This window comes from Propithecus coquereli, unplaced genomic scaffold (genome assembly GCF_000956105.1).
Source record: "Propithecus coquereli isolate 6110/MARCELLA unplaced genomic scaffold, Pcoq_1.0 Scaffold12, whole genome shotgun sequence".
NCBI classification, from domain to species: domain Eukaryota; kingdom Metazoa; phylum Chordata; class Mammalia; order Primates; family Indriidae; genus Propithecus; species Propithecus coquereli.
Window position 1 is genome coordinate 14,969,022 of NW_012136080.1, and position 12,427 is coordinate 14,981,448.

The 12,427-nt window shown below is 35.8% G+C and overlaps 1 protein-coding gene across 1 annotated transcript in view; it reads right to left on the reverse strand.

Moving 5' to 3' along the window:
* The window catches only part of PIK3CB (phosphatidylinositol-4,5-bisphosphate 3-kinase, catalytic subunit beta), a 114,139-nt gene that overhangs the window by 32,395 nt on the left and 69,317 nt on the right, over positions 1 to 12,427 (reverse strand). Inside the window, exons 13-17 of the mRNA XM_012664529.1 lie at positions 9,824 to 9,967; positions 8,751 to 8,850; positions 2,430 to 2,608; positions 1,492 to 1,601; positions 266 to 344 (exon numbers count right to left, since the gene is read on the reverse strand). Of these exons, the coding sequence (XP_012519983.1) occupies positions 266 to 344; positions 1,492 to 1,601; positions 2,430 to 2,608; positions 8,751 to 8,850; positions 9,824 to 9,967 (612 nt within the window). The remainder of the gene's footprint in view (positions 1 to 265; positions 345 to 1,491; positions 1,602 to 2,429; positions 2,609 to 8,750; positions 8,851 to 9,823; positions 9,968 to 12,427) is intronic.

Sequence of the window (12,427 nt, forward strand, 5' to 3'; positions counted from 1 at the left end):
ATCCACCCGCCTCAGCCTCCCAGAGTGCTAGGATTACAGGCGTGAGCCACCACACATGTATAGTTTTAAACCTAATGAGGTTTAAACAAGATAAAATATTTGAAAGTACATCTAAAGTGGTATATAAATGTCATTATGAAGAATAATTAATAAAAGCAGGAAGGAAGGAATTGAAAAATTCTAGAAATTTTGCTGTGGGAGGAATACAACTCAAGACAAACAAACAAACAAATAAATAAATAAATAAATTCACTAGAAATCTCACCGAAGATCCAGACCAGCTTCTTTCCATAGTAAATCCATCAAGCGCAACATTTGGAGTGTCAACATATCCTGCCGTAAATCTAAAGGAAAAAAAATTATTTCATTATAAGTGTTTTCGATTTTATGCCTAGTAATACATTAACTCAAGGTTAACTAATTCAGCCAGAATTAATTAAAACCATTGACAAATACTATGCTACCTCTTTTCCAAAATGTTAATGTTTACCATATTCGCTACATCAAATATTAGGCTCTTGGTTAGCATGTCCCTAGAACATTATTTCAGAAATTCAGTTAAAAAAATGTTTAAAATTGTTTAATAGGTATAAGCTGCTGTGCTAATTGTATGGATGCTATAATACTGTTTGTATTACATTGCATGTGTACTACATTACACTGTTAATTTTTCCTGCTGTTTGCTTTTTAGGGCTACAGAGGAAGTTCTTAAGAATCACGTTAGTAACTGCATCCTGGGTCCACAAAACTGTAATGGTTGCATTTATTTATTATCATGTCCAAGGGTATTTTCAGGGAACACAATCTGTGAAAGTAGTGACATCTATCTCATAATGACTTTCTTGATAAAGTGGGGTTAAATGTCTAGCAAAACATTATGAGTTCTTTATAAAGAAGATGTAAACACATAATATGTTAAGCATATTTACTTATGAGATCTCACTTGATTCCTTTAATTAACAATAATCCCGATATACAGATGCTATAATACTCATGGATATGAAAAACCTGAAGCTCATTATTTTCTGTGCCTTGCTTATACTCATACAACTAACAAGTCATGACTTTTGGTTGGTGTGATTACTTCAGAGGCACTTCCTTTATAAAATTTGGGTCAGTCATACATTTTTATTAAAATGCAAAACTATGGCATCAAAATCAATATTGCTATCACTGAAACAGGATGTATGAATACATTATTAAAAATATTATCTTACATTTCACAAGCTTTTTATCAAAGGAGCAGACTGACGTATTTCGTAGGGGTAAAAAAGGAAGGTTTATTAAAACGGTGTACATAAATGAACTGTAAACGTCATTTTCTAAGAGGGAAAAAAAGGGGATTTAGGACATGTTGAATTTGATCTTATGATCACTGACAGCTACTTCTTGGCTTCTAGCTGTTACACATTTACGCATCGCCTTTCAGATAAAGCAAAACAAATGAAAATTTTTAAGGAATCTGGTGCTATAAAAAAACTCAGTACTTACCATCACCATTTTTAAAAATCACTCCAACTGAATCTTCACCAAATACCTTGTTGCTGTATACCAGCCACAAAGGCTTCATTTTGGAATCCATGTATTTGCACTTTTCAACACTGAAATCAAACAAGGGGAAAATTAGCCCACTTCAATGTAACAACATGCAAAACTATAATTTTACCTTGATATATTGGGCTTGGGAAAACCCCTCACCTATTCCTTCAGGTCTGCAGAAGTCAGAGCTAGAAAATTTCCTCTTGGTAGAAATGCAAAAATGAGGACAGCCTTGGTTGGCATGTACTAATGCCAAATGGGCTGGATTCAAATCCAAGATCTGCCCTTTCACACCTCCAACTTAAAATTCTTCTTCTCATTTCCTTAACTTTATTTTATGACACTTAGTGAGTAAAAAATTGGAACATATCATTGGATTAAAATTGGGAATATTATGAGATCATTCTTGATTTCTTAAAGAGGGGTCAATTTTGAATACTGATGCTATACTGAATATACATTTTATTTTTCCATTATTACTTTTGTAGGAAATAAGAAAGTAAGAAATATATCTCCAAATTCCTTCAAGATCTCATTTGAAAGAGGGAAGTCAATTAGTATATACATCATTATGGTTTCCAACATTTAGCTTACATAGGATTTTTAACTCTTAGAAACCAGTAATATAGAAAATAAATTTAATTACATATAATTAAAAGGAAATTAACATGCAATAACTTTCACTAACACCACAAGTAAATTTAGCTTATAGGTTATATTAATATAAGCATAGCCTCTAGGGGCTTTTAAGATTTTCCTTCCTTATTGTGTTCCACATCCTGGGGTTGAGAGCTGGCCCTACTGATCCTCCAAGGTAGTGACTCAGAAAACCTTTCTGCTTTGCTATTTTCACAGCAGACTCACTGAACAAAGCACAGATGGTCACTTACTAGAGTTCTGAGAGGATGACACATGGGTTGAGAGGTGACTGCAGGTCAGAAAGGGCTTCCCGGTAAGCACTCTGTTTTAAACAGGTATGCATGGCCTCCTTCCCTTTGGCTCTGTTTAGCTTCATTGCGTTCAGTTTGATTAAACTATTTAAAGTTTTTAACTTATTGAGTGCTTCAACCTGAAAAATAAGATTCCCCACCCCCAAAATTCACTTATGATTAAAAATAACATAATGTAATATCATGTAATATTAATCAATAACACCTGCCATAACACACACATATTAAACAAACACACACATAACAACCAGCTGAAGTAAAAACATTGTTTGGCTTATGATAAGCACTTTACCTACAACAGAATAAATACCTTATTTTTAACTTTTGTTACTTAAGGCACTGTTTTCAAACTTTCTTTAAACCTTTCCTTAAAATCGTGTAAGTTCGAGAAAAGTAAATAGACATAGATTATAGGTATTTAAGAAGATAAGCATAAAACTTAAACTACTCACAATTCTGCAGTTCACTGAGTAATAGAATTTGAAACACCACTAATCTGAACCACTGAACCTGGCCTACTTCACAGTATAAGAGGAAAATCTATGTAGAAGTAACCCTGAGGTTCCTAATATTCAACTTTAGTATCTACTTGTCATCATTCTTATAAGACATATCAGTATATTCTCTTTCCATTAATAGGATAGGCTACAATGGATTACTGTGTAATAAAGTGTGAATATAGACACAGTATTTGTAGTCCAAATCTAAATTACTCATTTTTGTAATGAGGTAACTGGCTATCAAAATGTATGCAAATAAAAAATACACAAGTATTGGCCGGGCACGGTGGCTCACGCCTGTAATCCTAGGACTCTGGGAGGCCGAGGCGGGCGGATTGTTTGAGCTCAGGAGTTCGAGACCAGCCTGAGCAAGAGCGAGACCCCGTCTCTACTAAAAAAAAATAGAAAGAAATTATCTGAACAACTAAAAATATACAGAAAAAATTAGCCGGGCATGGTGGCGCATGCCTGTAGTCCCAGCTACTCAGGAGGCTGAGGCAGTAGGATCACCTGAGCCCAGGAGTTTGAGGTTGCTGTGAGCTAGGCTAACGCCATGGCACTCACTCTAGCTAGGACAACACAGTGAGACTCTGTCTCAAAAAAAAAAAAAAATACACAAGTATTAATATTACAAGGTGGATTAGCAATGGCCAATTAAATCAAAACCATTATGTTGAAAATGTCAACTTTATTGTTTAATAACTGAGTCTTTTAACATCATACTATGTAAAATTCATAAGAAACAGCCTCAGCCAACCATGAATCAGAAAGAGCATTTTATTTAATGAATATTTCATTAAAACTGGAAACAAATTAAAAACAGAATTAAATACACATATTATATGTAAGAAACATAATGTATACTGTGGCTTGAAATTCCATGAACAGGAGATTTATTTTAAATCATGTTTTCACTTTTGAACTCTGCTCCTATGCAAGGAAACCACTAAGACTATGTAGGGAGGTGAATTCAAGCATGCAGTTTCTACAGATAGGCTGAGACCTTACTCATAGGAAATTAGGAAGGTTCTATGCAGCTTGGTGATAAAATCGAGATGAGTAAAACTTGCCAAGTTAGCCATCTGTCAAAACCACAGACACTTCACTGTTCAGCAATTTCAGGAGCTGCACAAACACTGGTGACAAGGGAAACAGATGAAATCTGGGCTATGCAAATAGGAACTTTTTGGAAGTACTACAAATTTGAATTTCTTCCATGTCTGTACAGTTGGAAATTTTCATGTTCCATCTCTAATAATGGTGATATCCATTTCCTGGAAAACTGTCCTGAATACCCGATGGCCATAAGTAAAATACTTTAAGTGTTTCAACACCTTGTCAAAAAAAAAAAAAAAAGTTAAGAATAATTTGTTCACATTTTCTACATCCTTTTGTTGTTGTAAAAGTCAAGCTAAGCCTCCAAGAAAATATGCAGTGTAGTTTAATCATTAGTGAGGGACACAGAGGTCACATGATGGGTCAAATAAGTAGGGACCCAAGTAAGGTCTTATAGGCTTTGGTAGAAAATTTGGATTTTATTCTCAGTGCAGTGAAAAATTATTCTAGGGATTTTAGAAAGGAAATGACATAATACAATATATATTTTCTAAAGGTCACTTTATCTGCTGTGTAGAGAATGTACAGGGAAATGCAAAAATGGAAACCATGGGCACAATTTAGGAGGTTAATGACAAAGTCCAGGTGAGAGACAATAACAGCTTGTACTAGGATGGTAGCCATGAACACAAGTGACACGGGCAGGTGTGAGATATAAAGAGACTGAACCCAAGTTGTTGTGAAGAACAAATGGCTCATAATAAGTGATTAATAAATGTTAGCTATTACTACCATCACTAATCAGCTTTCTAAAGGGAAAGGATCAGAGATAGTTGTTTCAACATCATGAAAAATCCTAAGTATCACAAACATCTGGCTGGGTGAGGTGGCTCACACCTGTAATCCTAGCACTCGTGGAGGCCGAGGTGGGAGGATAGCTTGAGCTCGGGAGCTCCAGACCAGCCTCGGCAAGAGCGAGACCCTGTCTCTACTAAAAATAGAAAAAATTAGCCAAGTGTGGTGGTGCATGCCTATAGTCCCAGCTACTTGGGAGGCTGAGGCAGGAGGATCACTTGAGCACAGGAGTTTGAGGTTGCTGTGAGCTAGGCTGACGCCTCAGCACACTAGCCTGGGTGACAGAGTGAGATTCTGTCTCAAAAAAACAAAAACAAAAAACATCTAATGGATGCCTATGAGAGTTCCTCTGACAATGTAAATGAGTTAGAAAAGTGTAGTGTACCTGGGAACTACTCTAGGGATCTGATATAAAAGTAGTGTGGGGCACCAGAGGGGTACAGGAGTGAATGGAAAATTAACGGTGTGTGGAAACGAAAGGTCTTCAAATTGAGATAAACAGGTTAGAGGAGCTAGCAAAGTAGGAGAGCCTTTGCCATAAGGCAGAAATAATATACCAGAAAGCAAAGACTGGGAGAGACTTTTTAACACTTTGGAAATACTTTTATACTTTTTAAAATATTTTTAATACTATGGAAAATTTCAGCTAAGTGGACTGAAATACTGGTTTCAGGTTATATCAGCAAGATGAAACCACTACGATACTATTTACTAGTCATACATAGTTTGTACTCTGACACTTACCCCATCACAATAATAAGTATCTGGGCAGTATACCTTCAGAATTCATATCTAACATGCAACCATAAACCTGCCCACACTGAAGTTGGTAATTCCTCCAAAATTTTTATCAGTGTTGATGACAACTGTGGATTCTCCTGTATGAGTACCATAACCTCTTTCTCCCAGCCTTCCCCAAAGAAACCTATAGCCTTTTACCAAAGGTCTGCATTGGAGAAAAGGAAATAAACCTTTGGGGACTAGTGGACACGGGCTGTAAACTAACACTAATTCCAGAAGACCCAAAATGTCTCTGTGGTCCACCAGTCAGAGCAGGGGCTTACAGAGGTCAGGTAGCAGAGGAGTTTTAGCTCAGGTCTATCTCATCATAGTGGGTTGCCAAACCAATCCTGTTGTTATTATAGTTCCCCAGTTTCTGAATGCATAATTGGAACAGACATACTCAGCAGGTGGCAGATTCCCCACATTAGTTTGCTGACCTGTGCAATGAGGGCTAATAGGTAGGAAAGGCCAAGTGGAAGCCTTTAGAACTGCCTCTACCTAGAAAAATAATAAGTCAAAAATAATACCACATTCCTGGAGGGAGGGAATGAAGAGATTAATGACACTATCAAGGACTGGAAAGATGCAGGGGTGGTGAATCCCATTCATAACCCTATTCAACTTACAATTACTTAGCTATAGAAAAATCAGGATTATCTCCAAAACAAAATACAGAAATAAATTGGATACTGAGACTGCAACTATCAGCAATAACCCCCAATTCTGAAATGCTTTGTTTAATAAGACAGATTCAGAGGACTCTTAAATGATTTACAATTTATTTTAGCTTTAAAAATACATATACTGATAAAATGACATTGTTACCTATTTTACATATTGGAGCTCTGTGTAAGTTTTGATAACAAAGAAAGAGAGAGAGAAAGAGAGAAAAAGAGAGAGATATGCTGCTAAAAAGGTTTGAAAACTCTCAGCATAATACAAAGAACTTTAGCTTTATATCTGGAAAGACTTAGGTTTGAAACTTAATCCTGTCACTTAACAGGTATGTCTTCAAGCAAGTTACTTAATCTCTTGGATCCTCAGTTTCTCCTTCTGTCAAATGCAGACAGTAATGGTAACTACTTTGGCACATTATTAGAAGGCTAACATAAGATACCATACTTAAAATACTCAGTATGGTTCCTGACATATGGTTAACACTTAATAACTTGCCTGTATTATCAGTAATATCTCAGGATTGCAGGGGAATATCAAAATTTCAGGCATGCATATATAGTATACTATGAACCCAGGTTGTGGGTTCTGAATTCTAGAAACTATAACACCTATGAACTTAGGTCTTAAATATCTCAAAATAGCATTTATGATTCATATATGTGGCAGAGTATAAAAATCATAAATATTATACTAACTGGAAAGAGTAACTCAGGAATATGAAAAACCTGGGCCTGAGAATTTCATGACCCTTTCCGAGGACGCCACCCCAAGAGCGGGAGCTGTCCTATCCCCTCCTCTTACACTTCACATTGCAACCAATAAAGGCCGCATCTACCATAATAAAAAAAAAAAAAAAAAAAATTCGTGGCCATTGTTACCATCATACTCATCATTAAACATGTCTAAACAGGATATTCTTTCTTTTGAGACAAAGTCTCGCTCTGTTGCCCAGGCTACAGTGCAGTGGCCTCATCATTGCTCACTGCAACCTCAAACTCCTGGGTCCAAGCAGTCCTCTTGCCTTAGCCTCCCAAGTAACTGGGACTACAGGTTCGTGCCACCACACCCAGATATGACTAATTATTTTTCAGGTATCATTCAATTAATTTTTTCCTGCTAAGTTTTTGAAACTTCATTTCTTTTCTTTTTTTTAATTTTTATTTTTTTACTTCAGAGTATTATGGGGGTACAAATGCCTTGGTCACATATATTGCCTTTGCACCACTCAAGTCAGAGTTACAAGTGTGCCCATTCCCCAGATAGTACGCACCACACCTGTTAGGTATGACTTTACTTATCTCCTCCTGCCCCCTCCCACCTGCCCACACCTGATGAATGTTCCTTCCATATGTGTGCAAAAGTTTTGATTGATTAGTACCACTTTAACAGTGAGTACATAAGGTGTTTGTTTTTCCATTCTTGTGATGCTTCACTGAAAAGAATGGGACCCAGCTCCATTCAGGATAATACAAGAAGTATTAGTTCACCATTTTGTTTTACGGCTGAGTAGAACTCAATGGTATACATATACAACATTTTATTAATCCACTCATGGATTGATGGGCACTTGGGCTGTTTCCATATCTTTGCAACTGTGAATTGTGCTGCTATAAACATTTGAGTGCACATGTCTTTTTTATAGAATGTCTTTTTTTCCTTTGGGTAGATACCTAGTAGTGGGATTGCTGGATCAAATGATAGTTCTACTTTTAATTCTTTGAGGTATCTCCATATTACTTTCCATAGAGATTGTACTAGTTTATAGTCCCACCAGCAGTGTATGAGCGTTCCTATCTCACCATCCACGTCAATATTCGTTGCTTTGAGATTTTTTGATAAAAGCCATTCTCACTGAAGTTAAATGGTATTAATATCTCATTGTGGTTTTGATTTGCATTTCCCTGATGATTAGAGATGTTGAGCATTTTTTCATGTTTCTTGGCCATTAGTCTATCTTCTTTTGAAAAGTTTCTGTTCATGTCCTTTACCTACTTTTTAATGGGGTTGTTTGATTTTTTCTTGCTGATTTTCCTGAGTTCTATATAGATTCTAGTTATCAGCCTTTACTGGATGTATAGCATGCAAATATTTTCTCCCATTCTACAGGCTGTCTATTCACTCTAATGATAGTTTCCTTGGCTGTGTAGAAGCTTTTTAATTTGATCACATCCAATTTATTTATTTTTATTGTTGATGTGATTGCTTTTGGGGTCTTCTTCATAAATTCTTTGCCTAGGCTGATGTTCATTTCTTAACTTAAATTTTAATAAAAGAAGGTATTCATCAGGTTCAATTATTGAAACTTCTATGATATAACGTGGTAGCAGAAATAGCATCTGATAAAACACCATGTACCAAATTGAACACAAAGATTAAAACAAGCTGATACCTGCTTAGAAAGCACTTTCATGTGCCCCACACTTCCCCGGCAATACGCTTCAAGGATGACACCAAATTGTACTGAGATGGCAGGAATGTGCACTTCTGACCTGCAGAAAGTTAATAGTATCCAAATAAAAATACTGACTTATTCTAAAAAGAAATAAATTTATGATGCCAATAAAAGAAAAGAACAGGTCAGCTCATGCATAATTATGAGTAAGATGGTCAATTTTCTGTTAAACTTCAGAGTTCAAAAAGTTAAAAGATTTTATAATTAGCTCATTCTTCACATCTTACCTGATTTGTTCTTTGGAGAGGAAAAGTAATCTTACCAATTTAGAGACAATTAGATTAAAACAGAGATCTATGAAATTTGATTGGCATTATACAATTGACTAATGTCTGAGCTTCTATTCAAATTTTTTCTCAAAGAATGTTTTACATATTTGAAAAAGGAAGTAATATTTATTTTGTCGTTCCCTGACAGGTTTAAAAATAAGACTGAAATGAGCATTAGTTAATACTCTGAAGTCTAGATTGAAAAAAACAAAAAAGGTCTGAGTACAGAGTCAGAAATGAGAAATCTACAATTTCCCTAGGAAACAAAAGATTGACTTTAGTTGTTTTTCCTGATTTTACTCCTATATGAACTTGGTGAAATAAGGTTTGTGTATTTCTGAAAATTACCTAGTTAATAAAGAACTGAATACAATGGCTATAATTATACTAAAAACTTTAATTTCACTCAATAACACCAGTGATGATGATACCATACACAACCTTCTGGAAGGAATAAATAAGTCTGTATTTAGTCTGACTGGCAAACAGCAACACATTATTAGTTTTAGCTAAAAATCAAGCAAGCAGGCATGCAGGGACACTTATCTGAACTGCTCTACCAAACCATGAAAATCAAGAGTTTGGGTATCAAGAAATAAGAGAAGGCACCAAAACAGTGTAAAATTCATAATGGCTCAGAAACAACTAAAGCAGCTGACTGTTCTGGTAAATGTCTTATTTATGCTGATTTATAGTTACGAAAGCACATGGTGGGCTCAAATTGAAATGTAAAAGACTTACCTAAGATGCCAAAATAGAAACTGTCCTATCCTCCGATTAGCAAGTGCTCTTTCTAATAGGAATCTAGAGAGGGCGCAATCAAGAAAAGGCTCATATTTTAAAACTTGCACCAGTTGTAAAAGATATTGAGACAGTTCTTCATCACTGAAAGAAACAAAAGACAGAGTAACTCAATAACCTGTGCCAGAAAAAGATATCCTCCTATCAAACTATCAAATACAAACTTATTAAAACAGGATGATGTTTCTATTGGGCCACACTTGTTACATGCTTTGGGCCAGGCTTGTTACATGCTTGCATTCAGTGTACCACTATTACAATACCACAACAAAAGCTGAAGATTTCCTATGGGGGAGGGGGCAGTGAAGAGGATCAAAGAACAGATATATGGGACATTTTTATCAAATGAATTAGATTGTTACAATTAATGACTGTATTTACACTTAGTCGAGAGTTACCAAAATAATTAGGTATGTTAATACTAATTTCTGATCATGCTGAAAAACTTAAGTACTTAGAGTCAAGCAATCATTTTGAAAATAAAAATTCCAGCAGTACTTTAGCAATATTATTTTCCTTTGCTATCATTAGGGTTAAGTAAGTCCTTCTTCCAGATAATCAGTGCACCACTAAAATCTTAACTTCAAATAGTTTCAAGGATAAGGAAATGAATATATTTGTAAGTGGGGATTGATTCACTGAATTAATATAGCAGACAATATTGTAATTAACTGGGCTGAATTAATTAAGGTTAGTGGCTCTCTATTTTGTGTCTATCTGCAAACCATTCACCTGTAAACACACCTCCATCAGAGGCAATTCCAATAGTACAGGGTATGAATCCCAACTGCTCCACTTACTGTCTATATAGTCTTGAACAACAAATGGTGAAGGAATTAGTCTAAGGCAGAGCTAAGACTGAAACCCATAGCACTATATACCTAAAACAAAAACTCACATAACCAGAAAATTTGACATAGGAAAACCCATCAGAATTAGGTACAAGGAAAATGGGGATCACAACAACCTCTATAGAGGGATCAATGCATTTAAGAAAAACACTTGGCTCAGCCCAAGGGGAACCAGGTGGTCCCTCTCCATGAAGTCTCCAATACAAACTCAGGGAAATGGTGAAGCAACTGGGAGCTTATTTTTCAGAAGTACCTATACCACAATCTTAATTAGGTTCACTATAAAATTAATGCCCATTAAAAAAACCATAAATCATATAAAAAAATAGAAAGTACAGAAATAGAAGGAGGCTTCCTCTTCTCTCACACCTGGAATTGAACTCTGCAGAAATAATCACTATTGAAGAGTCTGTGTAATTTCTTTCAGATAGCACACAGTTTAAAAATAAACAATTTTAAAAAGAAGGAAAAAGGATCATAGTATCCATACTGTTCCAAGAACTTTTATTTTTCAAATAACTGGACAGTACATAAGCCTCATTTTTGAGGCTAGAAAGAAAATCGAGAAACCTCATTGTGTGAGTTGTCATTTCTTCAGTGAATCCGTTAAGTTTTCTCAAATGTACTGCCCAAAGAGGACTGTACAAATATGTTAATTGCAGCATTATATATAATAGGAAAATTAGGAAAAAACTTAAGTGTTCCTTAATAGGGGAATGAATTAAATAAGATATACTCCTATGACAGACTATTCCACAGTAGTGAGAGGAATAAACTACATTGATACATAATGTGAGAGAGTGACCTCAAAAACCTAATGTTGAATTTTTAAAAAACAAGATGTAAACCAATAGATATAGTAAGACATTTGTGTAATTTTAAAATGTATAGTATTATTCTACATCCACATTTTTATAGATGTAAATATATATTAATATGATAAAACAAAAAACATGGCATAGAATGTTATATACCAAATTCATGATAATGGTTGCCTCTGGGATGGAAAAGAAGTAATCAAGACTGGGTAAGCAAACTATGAGGCCTTCAACTTTAACTGTAATGTATTTAGCTTTAAAACCTTTTTTTAAAAGCCCATTATAAAATATTAACATTTCTTAATTCTAGGTGGTGGACAGACCACGTATGAAGAAAAAAGGTAATATAGCAGGATTAGCTGCTATGCTTTGAAAAGCCTGCTTACAGGTAGGTCTATGGTTCACATCTGGGAATTTAAGATTTCAGACAGGTTCCCACCACCTCCTAATTGGTAAAAGTGGCTCACTGCACCTAAACTGTTTGTGCAAACAATACATGGTTCATGCTGCATATCCACTTTCCTTCTGTGAGTCTAGAAATTTGGTATTAATAATACATGCTAGGCCAGGCACGGTGGCTCATGCCTGTAATCCTAGCACTTTGGGAGGCCGAGGCGGGTGGATTGTTTGAGCTCAGGAGTTCGAGACCAGCCTGAGCAAGAGCAAGACTGCATCTCTACCAAAAATAGGAAGAAATTAATTGGACAGCTAAAAATACATAGAAAAAATTAGCTGGGCATGGTGGCGCGTGCCTGTAGTCCCAGCTACCCGGGAGACTGAGGCAAGAGGATCGCTTGAGCCCAGGAGTTTGAGGTTGCTGTGAGCTAGGCTGACGCCACGGCACTCTAGCCCAGGCAATAGAGTGAGACTCTATC